Here is a 20,112-nt window from a genome sequence, read left to right as displayed (position 1 = left end):
TTCTTAGTGCAAAGAGTTTTTAGCAAGGGTTATTTATAATCATTTTATAAGAAGGCATGAGAATAATTTTAGATTCTCTAGAATCTAGATCTCTAGAAGGAAGTCAGATCGACTCCACCTCCTGCTTTCAGGAATTCTTTGCTGTTTACGAACAAATACAAACAACAAACAAAAAACATCACTTATGAGGCAGCAGTACAGCCACTGCAAAGAGCAGCCTTTGTAAGAGCAGAGAAGAGAAACAAGTTCTATGTGAACATTTTTACCTCCCATCTCCAGAAACAGACAAAGGACATCTATACAGACACATTTCAGTGCACTGAGTTCCAAAAGTTGTTCTTTTAGTTGATGGGGTAGAACATGACAGTGTTGCCACAGAAAATTTATTAAAAATTATTTAGATTACTAGGCCCATTCTGAAAATCCTAAAATACAGTTTTATGCTATCAAAACAAAACTAAATTAAATGAAATCTGTTTATTTTAGAGTGTTAGGAACATATGTCTATCTTTACAGTGAAACTGAAAACTCGCACCTCCCCATCATCCTGAAAAGCACTCGAATGATGGGTCCTTCACGGTTTCAGGTTCCTGTGGTGTGGCTCAGGGACTATCCCCAGGCAAGGGCTACTTGGGTGTTAGAATAAGCCATCTGATAGATCCCAGTAATTAGTCTGCTTGGTTCCTTTTGAATACCTACTGATTATGACAAGGATTTTTGTCTCTTCCCTTTTCTACCATAGAAAAGAATGATTTTATCATTTCTCTTCCATATTGCAGCCTCTGGGGAAAATACTAAGTTGTTTAAGAGGTTTTGAGAGGGATTTTTAATTGCTTGTTACAAAGAAAAATAGAAAATAAAATGGTTATTTATATGCCATCTCTCCTTTTAACTAGGAAATACAGGTAAATACAGAGCTGAACATAAATGTTACGGGTAGAACTTGTTACTGTAAGGATCTTTACTCTGGAGAAAAAAATTAGAATAGGCATTTTGCCACAGGTGCAGGATCCATGGGTAGAAAGAAACAGGACAATTCTGGAAGGGAGAATGGCAAGATGAATGAGCATCTGATGATGTTGCCGAACCGGCACCAAGCTACGTGAGTCAGGGGAGAAAGACCGAAGGCACATACCTAACAACAATCTTAATTCTCCTCACTTTAGATCAGCCCTTGTTCAACGACCAATGAAGGGAATAGCAAAATGAGGACAAGAATGGAATATAAGGTAGTCATGAATAGAAGAGAAAGGCGGAAAGAAAAATCATGGATCCTATCATGAGAAGGAAGGGAAGTTCCTGTGAGAAAGAGCTGTGGCTGGGGGCTGACACGATGGGGTCTGAGCATAACTGAGCATAACTAAGCACACCTCTGGGCTGCTTGTTATCCATCAGTGGAAAATATTTGACTCACTTCAAATATTCAAAAGACATGTAAACAACTATAATCATCTTTCTATAATGAATACCATTTGTATCTTTATAATATAAAAATTATTTAAAGTACAAGACACTATACTTCTTTATCAAATTAAAGTGAAAGCATAAATTTTTCACTCTTTCTCCTATGTTATTCCAAATAAGGCAAAAACATAAGGATATAAATAAGAAATATTTATTGATGAAGTGCAGTATATAATATACATACCACCAAAAACTCCTTTTTATCCACCATCTCATTGCCATCAGTGTCAAACATGTTGAAAGCTATTCTAAAACCTGCATGTGGCTCTGCCAGAAAGAACAGAAAAGTACTTGTGAAGTAGAAAAATGTTTTTAAAGTGCCGTTGTAAATAGTTAATTATACTCTGCACAAAAATACTTTCTTTGACCAAGAAATTAAAAGCAGCACATTACTATTAATGAAATATAATAAAAGCTATATATGTATACATATTTCTGCTTCATGTATTAGCAAACTTAGTAATAAAACTAAAAATACACTTTACAAGTATTTGTCTGACACCAGTTGCGCAGCAGACAGTATAATTTAACTACCTTAACTTCGGAAAATTAACACTTCTTTTTGTTATCCCAAGTCTGTCAGGATTAAAAGGAAAATATCAAAGCATCACACATGTTCAATACTTAGAACAAAAGAAAAAAAATAAAAATACGACACAGTAGACCAATCCTGATTCTTAGTAAAATAAGAATGGAAATGAACTATGAAAATAAATGTCAAGCACAAGAGATTACATATCAGGTTTAAACTTCCAGAAGCTTCAAAAGCAGAAATATAAAAATTAGAGAGGCTTGAATATTTCTGAATTTCCCTAAATTACAAGGACCAATTGCTTTTCTGAGAAAGAAACACTTTTACACACTATGAATGGCTTTAAGGTTCAATTCCTTTTTCCCTTCAAAAGCATAAAGAAAACCTCAACAGAAGAAAACTTGAACAGGTCCTTCAAAGAGGAGCTCAGTGCACAATGCCTTTGAGAAACTGACCCTCTCATTTTTTAAGATTTCATCCATTCATTTATTTGGGGTGGGGGGAAGCGCGCGCACACACGCACACACACACACACACAGGTGCACACGTGCACATGAGGGGTGGATGGTAGAGGGGGAGGGAAAGGGGGAATCTCAAGTGGACCCCACACTGAGTGCAGCGCCTAATGCGGGACTGGATCTCATGACCCCGAGAGATCATGACCTGAGCCAAAACCAAGAGTCAGTAGCTTAACAGACTGGTATACCTAGGTGCCCCTCTGACCCTTTCTTTTGAGATGACTGGCAAAAAGTTTTGAAAAGGGGCCTCCCACAGATACATATGGCATTATCTGCTGTAAAATCTTGAAGCTAGCAAAAGAGAAGCACATAACCCCACTTTCTTAACCAGTAATAGCTGTCTCTGAAAATAATGGAAACAGAAGCCAGTCTTCTAGGCAAGCTCATTTCTGGCATACAGTTTACGAACTGAAACTTACTTTCATTAGCATTCAGTTGAGAAAGAAATAAAAAATTTCATCATCTCTAACAACTAAGCTTTAAGCTTTAAAATGATCTTGAAAATACACAATGAAAAGAAGTCCTCACTGTTTGGAAGGGAAAATGAAATTAAAATAATAAATAGCAAAGAGGAGAGAACCATAGACAAGTAAGGCAGATTCCCTAGCCCACTTCCTGCCAGCTCTGTTTTCAACATTTCTCTTGGTTCTAATCTAAAATATATCCACAAGTTTTCAATTCAAATTCCCAGAAGTTTCTAAAATAGGTCCTGAACTCCAAAGGAAGATTCACTGCATCCAAAGATCCTACCTTTCCATGTAAGCAAAACCACCATGTGTTTTTTTCCTACACTCTTAGCCACACCCTGTCCCATCTCAACAAGTGGCTTTCCTAACCAGTTCTATTATATTCTCAGCTGTCACTCTGCCAGTTCAGGTATTTCAAACTCACAGTTTTGCAACCGAAGGTTTTCTATAGCTAACAATATAACTCTTTCACAAGTATCTGAGACACTCCTTGGCACTCCTCTAATTTTCATGGAGTATTTATCATTGACTAGATTTGAATCATAATGGCTTCCAGTCTGGAACAATCTCAGATGCTGTGTTACTAACTGCATAACACTTCTTGTTCTTCAGCACCAACATTTTAATTTCATTTTGAGTCCAGCAGGAAAAAAATACAAGGAAAAATAAAGGATGATAATTTTCAAAATTTATATGCACACATGTATATCCCCCAAACTTTCTGTGACAGAATTCCAACATAACATCATTCATTACTAAAGTCAGAATAACACAATGGCCCTCAATTCTCTGATCATAGAAATACAAGGAATTTTATGACTTGTTTCTAATGACAGTTTCACTGATAATTATTATTTCCAGACATCTCCACAAATCCCCACAAGCAGAAATCCCTCTAGCAATATTCTTTCATTTATTTTTTTTACTCGTTCACCAACTAGTTTTTGAGAGGCCACCATGTGCTAGACACTGTTCTTGATACAGAAATGGACAAAAAAGAGAAAATCTTTGCCATCATGGACCTTGCATTCAAGTATGGTGAGACAGACAAAAACACATAAACCAATAAACAAATACTTTCAAGTAGTTTTAAGTGCCATGAAGAAAATAAAACACGGTAAAGGGATAAAAAGGGAGAGGTAAGGGAAGGAGATATTTTAGGGAAGATAGTCAAGAAGTGTTCACATTACACATTCAAACGAAACCTAAATAATGTTTATTATCACGAGGATCTTGAGGAAAGAGCGCTGATGGCAGAGGGAGCAGAAAATACAAATTCCTGAGGTGAGAATTCAAGGAACAGAAAAGCCAGGTGGCTGGAGCACAGTGAAAAATAGCAGGTAAGTTCCTGCATTAAATGCACTAAAATTTAACTGAAATCATTAGTAAGCCTTTCATATATTTCATAAAAATTGCTGCATATGAGAGACAGAGAATAACAAAGCTGTTTCAGGACATACGGTGGGTATTGTGATACACTCATTAGTTAGGAGACTCATTCTTTCACACTAGTCTTAAGAAACAGGTGATTTCAACGAGTGTAGCAGGAAATTTACAAATCCCTAAATGACCTGAACTTTAGGCTTTCAAGTAAACCAAAAGGAATGATATATGATATAAAAATGTATAATTTCTGAGCATTTTATTATTATACCATATGTCATAAAAACATTTATGTCTTTCATTCTTGATAGTGCTATGCTTATTAGCATTTGCTGATAACATTTAGACATGAGTTTTGCAAAATAACCGTGGATAAACCTAAAGTGATTTTCAAAATTAAGAGAATCTAAGATTTGTTTTCCAGGATTCTGATTTAAAAAGAAAACTGTATCTAAGAGTAGACTTAATGAGTACACTTACTTGTTAAAATACATAAAAGAAAAAGATACTCTGTGTAAGAAATCACACCTAGAAGAAAAATAGTATTAGTAATGCTATATATAAAATATTACTTTATCAAGCAAAATATTATTCTTACAGTAACAATAAGTAACATTAATAAGGAACTTACCATTTTAAAGAACATGCTAAGTATTGTTTTAAGACTAAATTATTAAAAAAATCACAGCAAAAGAAGCAACAAAACTAATTTTAATTTGTTTCACAATGCTTCTGTAGAAACCCATGCAAAATTCCCATTAATGCTCCTAGATACACTGGCAAAGAAAGCAAAATTACATTGTTTATTTATAAATGTAACTTTAAACTTGTCGCTAGTTTGCAATGGATGAATCTAACATAAAATAAAAAGACAAAATGCTTAAACTGTAAAGTGCTTAATGATTTCTGTAATTGTATTTAAAAAACGAAACTGAATTTATTACTCTTCTGCTTTCAGGTTATCATTATTATTTTTGACAAAGTTAATTCTTCTATTAAATGTACTCTAAGAAGTTTTTATCTTAATTACATGGCTTTCACTTTCTGAATATTGGATCCTGGGTTCTCTGTAATCCCAGAATTGCAAAGTGGAGTTTGTTTGGAGTAAATACAAATATATATTCTATTACTCAAATTCCTGCCTTTAGATGTAACGCCCCAAACTAGAACTAATGCTTAACTGAGTTTCCAGGTGGATCCTGAGAAAATTAAAATCAGGAATAAGACAGTAACACTTCTCCACATATCAGACAGTCCTAATGTTTAGTAAAAGGCATACGAAAATCCTTAAATAATCAGATTGTGAACTTTGAAGGTCCATTTTACCTGATGCTCTTTGAGGCTACCCTCTTTGTTATAGAACAAAGAGAAGAGGAGTCACTGTCGGGCAGTTTGTCAGAGACTTGAAGGGAACTAGCTAGAGGCCCTGAAAGCATTCCCTTCTTTTGTTTATACTACAATATTGTGACCTATAGACAGTTAGTTCTGGTTGACTGCCATGAATGTTATGGGAGAAAGATTCTGGAATGGTCAATGTATATAAAAGATACAATACCTGGATTCCATAGGGGATCCCTCACAGAAAAAGAAAGGAAGAAAGGAAGAAAGAGAGGGAGGGAGGGAGGGAGGAAAGGAAAGGTTAAGGAAAGGAAAGGAAAGGAAGAGGAAGAGGAAGAGGAGGGAGTGAGGAAGAAAGAAGGGAAAAAGGGAAGTGGGATTGGGAAGTAGACTCTATGTCTCTATAATCCCATCTCACTGACTGTTGTTCTAATTGACTTGATGGAATACACAAGAGATGTTGGTTGGTATAAAGAAGCTTAATAACTACTATACATCTTTTATTTGATAATTAACTCAAGATTTCCCTCAGTGAACAATTAACAGTGAGAGTACTAATTATAATTATCATGGTAGGTACTTGTCTGTAGGACCAAATGGTTTTTGAGGTGGTGTAATCTACAGACAAGAACAAAGTGAAACTTATGATATAATTAATAAAAATGATCAAGGAAAAGAGAAAATACTACTAAACACGAACTGTAGATTCTTAATGCTTTCCAATTACAAAAATGGAAAACTATTAGGCTCACCTTTTAATTTAAAGGCCACCCAAGATCAAAAAGTAAAATAAAATAAAAATATGTATGCTAAGCATACAGTAATAATGTTGTGATCTTTAGAAAAAGAGAGTAAGAAAGATGTCAACTAGGTTTCTTTTGAAAATTCAATAAAAATAGTTCCAAGGGAAGTTCCTTAAAAACATTATACGTTTAGCTCTTATTATCATGATACATTACACAGTTGGCTGCTATAACTAAGTCTGAAATACCTGTTTTCATAAATGTTGCATATCAACTAATTTTTTGTAAAACTGCATAACATTTTCTTGCTGGGTAGTATTTTTAAGCAGATAAAATTCATTTGCAAATTAATCTTCAATAGCTCTCAAGATTTAGCTTTTAAAATTCCTTTGTCGCTTAAACCTATTTATAAAAAAGCAAAGCTCTCTATGACATTGTACTCTGTCTAACCTAATGGTTCTAAAACTTTTTGTGTACATGGATTCCTTCAATAATCCAATCATCATGACATAGCTCTGCACTGCCCTATAGGGAAGCTATTAGTCACATGTGGCTACTTAAGTTTAAAACAAATTAAATACAATAAAAAATTCAATTTCTTTATTACAGTAGCCACATTTCAGGTGCTTAAAAACCCACATCTGGCTAGTGGCTATTATGGGAGACAATACAGAAATAGAACATTTCCATCACTACAGATAATTCTGTGGGATAGCGCTGAATAGATATTTCCCCTGAAAAACATGCAAATATGCATGTAACATAAAGATTAGGATAAGCCTAAAACCAGTGCTTCCAGATTCAACCCTTTCTTTTTTTAATTTACTTGACAGACAGAGATCTCAAGTAGGTGGAGAGGCAGGCAGAGAGAGGAGGAGGAAGCAGGCTTCCCACTGAACAGAGAGCCTAATGTGGGGCTCAATCCCAGGACCCTGGGACCATGACCTAAGCCGAAGGCAGAGGCTTTAACCCACTGAACCACCCAGGCGCCCCCAGATTCAACCCTTTTTATGACTACAAGGAATTTCCTTTTTCCATGCATTTATTTTTCTCAGGTTATACTTGATCCAATTTGTATTTTCCCATGAGAGGTATTAAATGAGTATTTTTAAATTCGCTAACTTATCTTTCTGAGCTTTGAGTTTTCCTGATCTTATTATCCCACCCTAAGATTTGAATGACAATCTTTATGACAACTTCCAGGAAAAAGTTTCTAAGAGCTTTAAAGATACCATGTCCCTAATTTTGCAAAGATTTTAAAACCCTAGTTATGAAAAGCTACAATGAAAGGTAAGCTGTCTACCTCTTTCAGATTCCATGTGAATCAGGTGGAAGCAATTTGAATTTCTAATTCTACTCAGATAAAATACCTGGATTATAATTATTCTTTAAAATATTTGTCTTCATGATACAGTATAATTATTTTCAAACCCAGTATCTGTTAAAATTGGTGAAAATGAAAAGGTTAATTCTTTATATAATTTCTTTAACATTTTTATTTTGTATACTCTTCTATTTGAAAATACAAAAAAAGTATATTTACAAGAAAAATTCCTTTTCAAGATTAAAGAGATTTTATTAATTAGTCCTTTCTCTAAATATGTACAAAAAGTAAAGTGTAAAAGAAAATGGAAATAAAAGCTATATAACTTGTGAGGAAATATATGAATTAACGGCTTAGATACATAGATATGGATCATATAGTAGGTTGAAAGGTGGATTTTGCAGTGAGTGTTGTTTTTAGAAGAAACATGTTCAAACTGGGTGATCAAAAGACATATCCAATAAGTTCTTCCTAGTGATTATTAAATTTTTAAAAATCTATAATCTCCTGGAAGTAAAATGGAAGGAAGAAAAATAGTTGGATATCAATATTTTTGAAAAATGCTTTCTGGGGCGCCTGGGTGGCTCAGTGGGTTAAGCCGCTGCCTTCGGCTCAGGTCATGATCTCAGGGTCCTGGGATCGAGCCCCGCATCGGGCTCTCTGCTCGGCAGGGAGCCTGCTTCCTCCTCTCTCTCTGCCTGCCTCTCTGCCTGCTTGTGATCTCTCTCTGTCAAATAAAATAAATAAAAAAAAAAATCTTTAAAAAAAAAAAAAAAAAAAAAGAAAGAAAAATGCTTTCTGTAATTAAATATAACCCTCAGGGCGCCTGGGTTGCTCAGTGGCTTAAAGCCTCTGCTTTCGGCTCGGGTCATGGTCTCAGGGTCCTGGGATAGAGCCCTGCATGGGCTCTCTGCTCAGCAGGGAGCCTGCTTCCTCCTCTCTCTGCCTACTTGTGATCTCTCTCTCTGTCAAATAAATAAATAAAATCTTAAAAAAATAATAAATAAATAAATAAATAAATAAATATAACCCTCACTACTGAATATGGTCGAAAAATAATTTTTTATAGTCCTAAAAGTTCACTTTCTTCAAAAAATCTGAGACATGAATTATATATATAAATAAGAAACATCTTTAATCCCGCTACCCAGAAATAATCATTAATATTTTGGTGTTTTTCTTTTCGTTTTTTTCTCTATGCACACACACATATTTAACTGTTATATTAAGTAAAAGAGAAATAAATATAAAGAGTATAAATAATATAGTGTCCATTTTAAAATACGTAAGTACTGAAGTTAACTTACCTCTTTCTTTAAGATTACGAAAAAGCTTTGATGAGCCTTTCCAAACTGGTGGGGTTTCTGAGAGCATTTGATTTAATTCCTATAACATAAGGTATCATAACATTGATTAATAGGTATACCACTTACTTATAAAATAGATAAAAAATATTTAAATGCCTTATACAAAAAATTCTCTACTGAAAAGACCTGAGACATGGCTGTATTTATTCTATTCTAAACCTGTGGTTCGTTCAACCCCAAAACCCAATATTTGTCCAACAGTCTAAATATAAAATAAATCATAAAGAAGTTATATTTAATTCAATTAGAGCTACCAAAAATTTCAAATAAATTTAGCAAGTGGAGGAATACATGTAAAATAATGAAGTTAAGACAAAACAGTGAGTTTAAGTTCAGGAACCAGTTAGGAAAGGATAGTTTCATGAAAGCGGTAAGTAAAGGTAAATTTGCTAATCAAGGTCAGAGATGATGACCTGGTTTAACATACTCTCTTTTCTGTAGCCCTCTTGGATTTAGGGAGCTTTGTGGAGGAAGTAAATGGACTGAGGATCAAACTGGGAAAGCACGAAGAATATTTTAGTAGTGACTCAAAGAGTACTGATGTCAGATGGAGTACTGGGTGATTATGACCACTGTTTGCATGCATTTTCATTTTCTAATTTTAACTTACATATTCAGTAAAGAACACAGACTTCAATTGCTTAGTCAGCATTTTTTTGTTTGTTTTTAAATCAAACTGCCACAGCATGTTGGGGAGCTATTTTAAAATTAAACATTTGAATCATTGTACAGCTACTAAAGGAATTTTGAATTTATTGTGCATACTGAGTTCAAAATAATTAAAAGAAAAATTATATTTTGGTTAATTGCAAAGAAAAATTATTAAAGGATTTGATGAGATAAGCTGAAATAATTTGAAATAAAAAAGTAGTCTGCTAAGTAAACACTGAAAAACACTGGAAACCACTTCTATTTCCAGACTTGATTCTTGCTACTCAAAGTGTGCTTCCCCAATAGCCCAGGCATAACCTGTAAGCTTGTTCAAAAAGCAGAATTTCAGTTCCCATCCCAGACCTACTGAAACAGAATGTGTATTGTTAACAAGAACTCTGGATGATTCCCCCCCCACATTCCAAACCCTTACTGATATGGTTGTACCTAAAAATGTTCTGTGACATTATAAACTGTTTTTTTTTTTCTTTTTTCATTACAAAGCTGAGCTGACAGGCAAATAGGGACACCCTGGATGCCAAAGACAGGAGATGTATTTTTAGAGGGTTTACGGATTCCCTGAAGACCATCTGTGAACCCTGCTTTCACTTCCTTCATAGTGCTATCTCTGCACTGCAGAGACCAGATGCCTCCAGACAGTAGTGTCTCATCAGAATAGCAGTAGCACAGAAGGAAGAATTCAGGTAGGGGAATAATGATGAGAAACTGGAATATTTACTGCTTAAACAACAATAAACTCATAAATATTTTTGTTAGTGGAAGAGATTAAAAAGAACACTTTGCAAATATATCATATACTTTAATGTATAATGTATCCATTACATAAATATTTTCTTTCTCTATTTTAACTATTTCCAATGTATTCAACTTCACCTCTTCTAGCTTGAACACAGCTAGAGTTTACAACTTAGGAAAAAAAAAATCATAGTTACCTTTTACTGAGTGCCCTCTATGTGCCTGACACTATGTAATTTCTCATTTAATTTTAATTAATAATCCTACTTATGCATATTTTACTGAGACTTAAAGAGGGTCAGAACTCACCCACGGTCACAAAACTACTAAATGACTGGCCAGATCCTTACTGACTAAGCAGTTTATTTATCAGCTTCTTCTGGTCTGGATTATCTAATTAACACACTGATCTTTGTCTTCAGTTCACTTTAAGAAGTTTTAAATTGTATTAAAATCTGTATTTCCATTCAGACTGGCAATATCCCTCCCCATTCCCAGTGCCTAGATCTTGGTTTCTTGCACATAGTAGTATTATAATAATAAATAATTTGGGGCATCTGGATGGCTCAGTCAATTAAGACCTGTCTGCCTTTGGGTCAGGTCATGATCATTGTCCTGGGCTGGAGCCCCACCTCAGTGATGCTCCCTGCTTGCAGGAAACCTGCTTCTCCCTCTCCTCACTGCTTGTGATCTCTCTCTCTCTCTCAAACAAATAAAAAAATCATCTTTTAAAAAAAGATAATTTGGTTGGCCTTTGCCCCTGGTTCCTGGAAGATGCCATATCCTTGAATCATGGTTGGCTATAGGATGACCCAGGAAGGCTACTGATTGCCAGAAATAACAACCATGGGATTAGAAGGTTGGGGCTCTGAGCTCTCCCTACTTTTGGGGAGGGGTAGGGAAAGGGACTGGGGATTGAGTTCAATCAATCAATCGATCGATTATACCTACATAATGAAACCCTCAATAACAACTCAACACCCAAGCTCAGCGCACATTTTCATTTTCACTGGTAAATATATTGACCAGAGTGGGGGGTGGGGGCACACTTCTCCATGGGATGAAGGCATGGAAGATCTGTGTTTGGGATCTTCCTGTACCTGTCCTCAGAGTCTCTTCATACAGCTAGTCCTGATCTGTGTCCCTTAAAATAATTATAAGCTATTAATTATAAATATAGAATGTGCTTGAGTTCTGAATCAGTCTAGCAAATTACTGAACTTTAAGGGGATTTATGGGACCTCTTGGATTTGTAGCCAGTTGGCCTGAAGTGTGGGGTGGCCTGGGGACACTTGAACTTGCAGCTGGCATCTGAAATAAGGGCAGTCTTGTTGGGGACTATGTCCTTAAATCTGTGGAGTCTGACACTAACTGGGTGGTTAGTATCAGAGTTATATTGCATATTGTAAGTTGGTACTAAATAGATATTTGCTGTATCAAATTCATCTTCCTAGAATTACAGTTGTCTTGTAAAATTTATATAAGTATAATTTTGTCTTATTATATAGTTAATATATATGAATAATAGGAAAATTAGCAAGTATAGAAAATAAAAACTAATTGCAACCCAGGACTGAACCATAATTGAAAGTTTTATTTAAATCCATTTAGTCTAATTCTCTCTCTAGGCATAATTATATAGTTTTTTTGTTGTTGTAGCAAATATTAAATTATTTTCTACATATTGTTTTGTAACTTACTCTTTGTACTTAATACTTCATGGGTATATTTTTCTGCCAAATATTCTTCACTGCATTTTAATGGCTACACAGCAGTTCTATATTAGTAGTTCGGAAATGTAACTCCTTATACTCTTAAAAATTATTATGGACCCCAAGGATATATTGCATGTGGAAGTAGAAATGACAAATTTTTAAAACACAAAAATACACAAGCACATATTCTATTAAATGTCAGATCGATGGCATCATCAATCATCCTGTGCTTCTAGAAAACTCCACCATACACTTGCGAGAGAATACAAGTAATAAAACAAATTGTCTTCTCGGTGTTATTATAAAAATAGTTTTGACTTCATGGACCCCTGAAAAGGTGTTTGCACTTTAAGAACAGTCAGCCTATAGTATTCTACAACTTGCTGTTACTAAACCTTTAGTCTTCTAGGTCCGTTCATGTAGATACCTATAGCTTGGATGTATTTTTTCACTGTAGATCTGTATTACTGTATTTGTCTTTGATATGCCTATTTCATCATTTTTTTATTCATTTCTCAACTGACTGACATATTGTTTCTTTTTTAAAATTCTGGCTATTATAATCACTGCAGAAAACATGTACAGGACTGCTGTCATAATATTCCTCTAGTATACTTCTCTGAAAATAGAGTTTTTGATATGTACTTTCAACTTTATTACATTTGCCAAATTTCTCTCAAAAGTGAATATACAAATTTACACCTTCACCTGGCTTTCTTCTTCCTTGCTAATTATCAGTATTGCTAGATTTCTAGAAGCTGATAATCTGATGGGTATGAAATAGTATCATATTATTGGTTGAATCTGCATATCCCTAATCACTAGGGAGGTTGAGGTCCTTTATATATGTCAGCCATTCTATGTTTATGCTTTTTTCTTATTGAACTGATTATCTTTTTATATTGATTTATAGGAGTTCTATATGAGTACACTTAATGTTTTGCTAATATATTGCAAGCATATTCTCCCATCTGTCATACATCTTTTAACATTGTTGGCATCTTTTTGGTATGCCAAAGTTTCTGATATTTAATTTAGTGAAGTTTTTCAAAATTTTCTTTTAGCTTTGCTTTATGTGTCTTATCTAATGAAACCTCCTGTGTCTTTTATTTTATTTCTAATATCTCAGAATTTTTTGTTTGTAAAAGTAAAAACTTAACCCATCAAATTTGCTTTTGTAGATGGTGATTAGTTTGATACTTAATTTTATTTACCTCTATGTTGGAAAGACTATTGTTCCAATACCTAAAGGTCAGTCCTTCCTCCAGGGATTTACAGATCTTCCCATACAAGCCTGGGTCTGTTTCTGGATTCTATATTCTATTATTTCCATCTAATTAAAAAATTCTTTCAATAACATAATACTATTTTAATTATAGCCCCATTATTAATTTAATGTGAGACAGCCCAGTTGCTCTCATCCTATTGTTTGTCTGTTTGCTTCTCTTCCACCCTTTTCAGAATTGTTCAGAAAATTCTGGGTCCTTACTCTTCCAAATCAATCATCTGTGAACATAATACATTTCTCTGCTTACTCAAATTTCTTTAAAAAAATAAAAAATTAATTATTTTATTTTATTTTATTTAAAAAAATAAAATATCTTTAAAAAAATAAAAAATAAAATATCTTGTACACTAAGATATTAGGTATTAGGTACCTAATTAGATATTAGGTACACTAAGAATCTAATAGTTTTTGTTGCTATTGTGAGAAGTATCTTATTTGATAGTACAGTTTAATTGCTATTGCTGGTGTAGAAATAATAGCAGCAACCTTGTTAAACTTTTACTAAACCTGAATAAATTTGAAATCTATGCATTTTAATATTTTTCTCTGTCATTTTGTTTGTTACTGTTCTGATCCTTAGAACCTCTTTTTTTGTTGTACTACATGTTATAGCCTGAGTTAGGTCTATCTCAAATTTGTATTTGAAGTCATAATCCTCAGTACCCCAGAATGGGACTGTATTCAGAGACAGGGCCTTTACAAAGGTAATTAAGATTATTAAATAAGTCATTATAGTTGCTCCTAATCCAATATGACTGGTGTCTTTATAAGAAGACACCAGGATACAGACATGCAAAGAACAACGACATGTGAAGATGATAGAGGGAGAAGACAGACATCTACAAGCCAAGGAGGGAGGCCTCAGAAGAAACCCGCCCTGCCAACACCATGATCTTGAACTTCCAGCCTCCAGAACTGTGAGAAAATAAATTTCTGGTTTAAGCCACCCAAACTTGGGTATTTGTTACAGCAGCTCCAGCAAATTAATATACTACATTAGCTTAGACTTGTAATAAAACAGTGCATAGTAGTTGTGATAGCAGACATATTTGTATTCTATCTAATTTTAAAGAGAATGTCTAAAGTTTTACATGTAAATATCACGTTTGCTACAGGCTTTTGGAAGATTCTCTATAATGGGTTATGGAAGTTCCCTCAAATGCTATACTAATAGTCTTTTTATATTGTTTATCATACATTTAGAAGTGCAAAAGGAATACATGTAAAATTTAAAATTAGAAATTGTTAAGAAATAGAAAATTACCAGTACTTTCAAAGTCTCTTTGCACTTCTGATATTTCTTTCCATCTCCCCCAGAGGTAAATACTGTCTTGAATTTAATATTTATCTTTCCTTAGTTTTCCCATCTACGAATGCATCCTTAGTGGTTTCTTTTTCCTGTTTTAGACTTTATGTAAATGTATGTAAATGAACATTTATGTAAATGAACTGTAATTTATAATTTGTGAATAGCTTGTCATTATGTTTCTCAGACTCATCCAGTTCAAGCACTAGTATAATTCATTTGTTTTCACTTGGTACAGTATTCACTGTGTGAATATATAAAAACTTATTTACCTTATTGACATTGTATTATAGTCTTTCTAGCCAATTATGATCAATCTAATAACATTCCTGTGAACCTCTCATGCATATACAAGTTTCTCTAGGCATAGAGACTAGTGTAAAATTACTGGATCATAGGGCATGTTCGAGTTTAACTTTACTGGGTACATGTACATGCACTGTTGCAGAACTGCAAACCAAAAGGAGAACTGCTAGGTACAAGGTATGTGTATCTCTAATTTTATAGATGATGCCAAACTACTTTCCAAAGTGGGTATGCATATATATAGTGTGCATGCATACGTACACCAAGAGCTTTAACCTACCTGTTTGGTAAGCGACTTCCATGTTTTAACAACTGTAATAAACAAATACAAAAGAATTAGATATTAAATACTTCATATAATGTATATCTGAATTCAGTAACCATCTACAACCCTAACCTGTAACACCAAGTTTCTATATCTAAAAGACAAAGTATTTTTTAACTTTGAGATGTGGTTCTAAGGTATAGGTTTTATATATATTATGTATTTGTTTCATGTACTATAAATTAGTCATAAGAAGTGATATCAGTGGAATAGGAAACATATTTTCCATAATCATTCTCTTACTTTGGGGATTTCTGGATTTATAAAGTTAACTTACTTCATGTTAAACATCTCATGGGCTTAAAAACACAAATACTGATATTTATTAAATATTCATACCAGAACATAAAATATTAACAAAGAGAAATTATAATTTTAAGGTGCTGCTTATTATCTCTGCTTTAGTATCTCTAGTTATAATATAAATGTCAGGTCTTTCTAGGGTGAAGGGGAAGGATAGGGGCAATGGGAAAAGGAGATGAAGAAGAGAGCAGGTAACACGATAGGGAGACCCTCACTCTGTTCTCCACTCTTTCCCTGTATTTAAGAATCATTTCTAGAACAAGGGTGTTATAGTTGAATATATTACCTGAGATCACTTTCTTTTTCTGGTTCCTCCTCACATCCTTGAAGATTTCGAACACTATAAATCTTATCATATTGGAATAAATGCGCAGCTAACACTTTCCTTTGCTCGGATTTGAAAACTCTGAATATCTAATGTCTGCCCAACGATTATCTCTAGGTTTACATGTGAAAAAGTCTTAGAACACAGCTGCATTAGGAATGGGTAAATATTGATTATTTCACTATATTACAATGAAAATATTGATTATTTCATTATAATAGTGACAACCAATAATTTTTCTACATGGAAATGTGGCTATTTCTTTATAATTAGCCATAGTTATTATAAACAGTATATCGAAGTCAAGACTATAAGACAGGCAGTTTTTGTCATGTAACTTTTTTTTTGTAAGCAATATTATTTGTAAGCAAGTTATTTTATGATCAAAGGATAAAAGTATATTCTAAAATTCAGCAAACTGATTTTTTTGAGATTGATTTCTTCTCCGTGTAGCAACAATATCCTTTTTTTACTCAAGACAGTTTATACAAATACATAATCATGGGATTAAAATCACAGGTTTATAAAGAAGTCAGCATTTAGCCTTAATTCTAATACATTTTATTTCATAAAGACATCCTCCTTTTCATAATGAACAGAACATTGTAAATAATTTTTATTATTCTGTTGCTTCTGAAATACAGCAGTATGAACAGAAGAAAAACAAATGGCACAAAAGTACATGCACACAATCTTATGCAATGTTCAGAAGCTATTTATCAGAAAAGGAAGTTAGACACACTCTTGAGTTTTGTAGGGTTTATGAGATTTCCAGGGTAAATTATTCACAAAAGACATATTCATTCTGCCGGATATGTCACCATGGTCAGTATTATTAGCTTTTTTTATAAAGACTAAAGAGCCATTAAGATTGTTCTTCAAAGGATTTTCTGATTTTCTAAATTCCTTATTTCATATGAAGTTACTACATATATAAATATAACCTGGGTGAAGAGGGACTTCAATTCTATTTGATATATTTTATTTCTTCAGCTATAGGTTGATGGTCGTATTTTTAATACTTTTATGTATGTTTGAACAATGTATTTTTAAAACTAAAATTAAAATAATACTTAAAGCTATATGAAGGTAATCGATTACTTATTTTAGTTCTAGAAGGGAAACTCACCTTTTAGGTTCTATTTAGGTAGGTAAAATAAGAAATTTTCTACATTTCAAACACAAAGCTATAATCAACAATCAAATGGATATCTCAATTAACATTTATTTGAACTATATTAAGCAAATGTTTACACAGCATACCAATTTTTTCCTGTTGATGCTACCATAAAATTATATCAAAGACTTTTAAAATTCTGATTATGAATTCAAACGATGATGACGATGGTGACAATGACAGCTACCAACATTTATTAAGTGCTTACAGTATCTGATATTATATTAAACACAATGAATATCATTCAGTCTTCAAAAATCTCATGAGGTTGCTATTAGTTTTATTTTTATAAATGAGGAGACAAAAAAATGAAATAATTTTAAAAAGTTCTCAAAGCTAGTAAATGAATGCTCTGGTTTAAATACAAGTCTGTCTAATTTCAATATGCCAGTTGATATATATATGATTTAATTAATAAGAATATTATATTTAGTCTATGAAATTAATATTTAGTCTATGAAACATATTTTCTCTTCTCAGGCAAATATTTCTTTTTATAACCCTACACTTTATTAAAAGTTTTTACAAATATCTTGATCTTTAATAACCATTTTTAACTATGCTTTAAAAGTTCTAGTTTGAAATTAGTTGATATTAATTTGTGGTTGTTAAATGTCCTGTGAACTTTTTTTTTATAATGGAATGTTTTTTCCTGCAAGTGGTGGTTTTGTAATACCTTGAAAAGAATCAAATTTGAAATTTATTTCCAGAAAGTAAAAAGCCACCAGCAGGCTTACAGTCAGCATATTATGAAGAAAAAATTCAAGAAAATAATGAATGAAAAATTTTCAAACTAAAATATACTAAATTAAGCATTACTTACTGAATGATTTCTCAAATATAAGTTTGACAAAAATTGTAGAATTTGATGCAAAAATACCATTTGATATCTAAAAAATACATCAAATTCATAATAAACATGAAAAGTTCACATTGTATGACATTAGTTAAACAAATGTATGGAACACATATATATCTATTTTTGAAGATTTTATTTATTTGACAGACAGAGATCACTAGTAGGCAGAGAGGCAGACAGAGAGAGAGGAGGAAGCAGGCTCCCTGCCGAGCAGAGAGCCTGATGCGGGGCTCGATTCCAGGACCCCGGGATCATGACCCGAGCCGAAGGCAGAAGCTTTCACCCACTAAGCCACCCAAGCGCCCTATATCTATTTCTTTATAAGGGCCTTTTCTATGTACAGTCTCTACACTTACAAAGCTTAAAATATTTTAATGGACAAAAAGTATCAAACAACCAGTTCCAAGGTGAAATATGGTTATCTGGCACATGGTAAGAACTCAATAAATATTTCTAGAAGGGAGGGAGGAAAGGGAGGTTAAAGGAGCACAGAGACATATAATCCTTACCATAACCCTCAAATTCCTTCAAAAATGAGCCCTACTCAATTTACAGCCTTTTCTATCACTACTACCTTACATTTTCCCAAAGTGGACTACTATGAATACACCATTTACTCTCTTGATCCCATATGTTTGTTCATATAGTCACCTCTCTTTCAGTTGCTAACCTCAGAGTCTCCTGACAAAATAGTGTACAATTTTTAAAGTCTCTCTGTCAACTACTATCTTTCATTTCCTTTCTACTTCGCAGCCAAACATCTTGATAGAGTCCTTTATACTCACTGTCTTCATTTCTTCATCTGCTCTTGCAATCTGGTCTTTGATCTAATCACTACACTGAAACATTATTTTAAAAATCATCAATAACCTTCAAATTACTAAATCCAGTAGACATTTTTCTGTCTTCATCTAATTTGACATCTCATTTGACCATTCTGTTCTTTTTGCTTGGCTTCTATGACTCCATACTCCTGATTTTGCTCCCATATTTATGGAAACTCCATTTTTCCTTTTAAGGCTCATCTTTCAAGTTGTCGTACCTTCATCATTTAAAGTCTAAGAGTTCCTCGAGGATTGGTCCCTGGCCATCTATGTTCTCATACTGTACTGCATCCTAGGCAATCTCACACACAATGATTGCATTAATTACCAATCACACACAGATGAACCCTAAATATATATTCTACCCAGCCCTCTCCCCTAATCTCCAATGGAAATAATCCAAAATATAAAATATTAATTGATTAAAAGCTAATTTGCAAAGTAGTCAATTTGCCAAAGTATTTAGGATTTAATTTTTTTGAATTTTTACACATTTTTTTCCACCTCATATAGTTACTTTTTTGGTTAGTGTTAGGAATGCTTAAGATCTACTCTCTTGGCAAATTTCAATCATACAATATGGTATTATCAACTACGGTTACCATGCTATATATTAGCTCTTAAGGATTTATTTAAGGTTTTGCCATATCCCTGGCTCTGAAGAAAAAGGGCTATAATTTGCTCTAACATAACTTAAGGCATTTGTTTGGCAGTTTCAAGTAGATTATCAAATGACTGATTATTTAATACACTGATTTTCAATGAACTGAAATGAATGATCAAAAGCCAGATCTAACTGCCTCTTCCATATCTCCTCTTTTAGATATCTAAGGCATCTTAAATCCATCATGTCCAAAGTTGAAGTTAGAATATTTCACTTCAAACCTGTTCTCTACTGCCATCCATAGAGGTGAAACGGCCAGAAATTTTTAGTGCTCATTACTCCATCATCACCATTACCACCATTATTGGAAGCTTTTCAAGCCTGGACAAGAGTCTCCTCTCTGATCTGCTCATGCTCACTCTAGCCCTCTCCAATCTATGTCCACCCTGAAAGATCTTTTCTAAACACAATCTAATAATGGTATGCACCTATTAAAAACAAGACAACAGGTTCAATATGGAGTTCCTTATGCTAAGA

The 20,112-nt window shown here is 33.5% G+C and overlaps 1 protein-coding gene across 3 annotated transcripts in view; it reads right to left on the bottom strand.

Moving 5' to 3' along the window:
* Positions 1 to 20,112, bottom strand: part of MICU3 (mitochondrial calcium uptake family member 3) — a 114,331-nt gene that overhangs the window by 44,460 nt on the left and 49,759 nt on the right. For all 3 annotated transcript variants that reach the window (XM_047716081.1, XM_047716073.1, XM_047716091.1), the window contains exons 3-6: positions 15,439 to 15,470; positions 9,077 to 9,155; positions 4,845 to 4,892; positions 1,649 to 1,731 (exon numbers count right to left, since the gene is read on the bottom strand). In XM_047716081.1, the coding sequence (XP_047572037.1) occupies positions 1,649 to 1,731; positions 4,845 to 4,892; positions 9,077 to 9,155; positions 15,439 to 15,470 (242 nt within the window). The remainder of the gene's footprint in view (positions 1 to 1,648; positions 1,732 to 4,844; positions 4,893 to 9,076; positions 9,156 to 15,438; positions 15,471 to 20,112) is intronic.

The sequence above is a fragment of the Lutra lutra genome, chromosome 2 (assembly GCF_902655055.1).
Source record: "Lutra lutra chromosome 2, mLutLut1.2, whole genome shotgun sequence".
NCBI lineage: Eukaryota > Metazoa > Chordata > Mammalia > Carnivora > Mustelidae > Lutra > Lutra lutra.
Note: the sequence above shows the minus strand (reverse complement) of the source record. Positions and strands in the feature narration are given on the sequence as shown.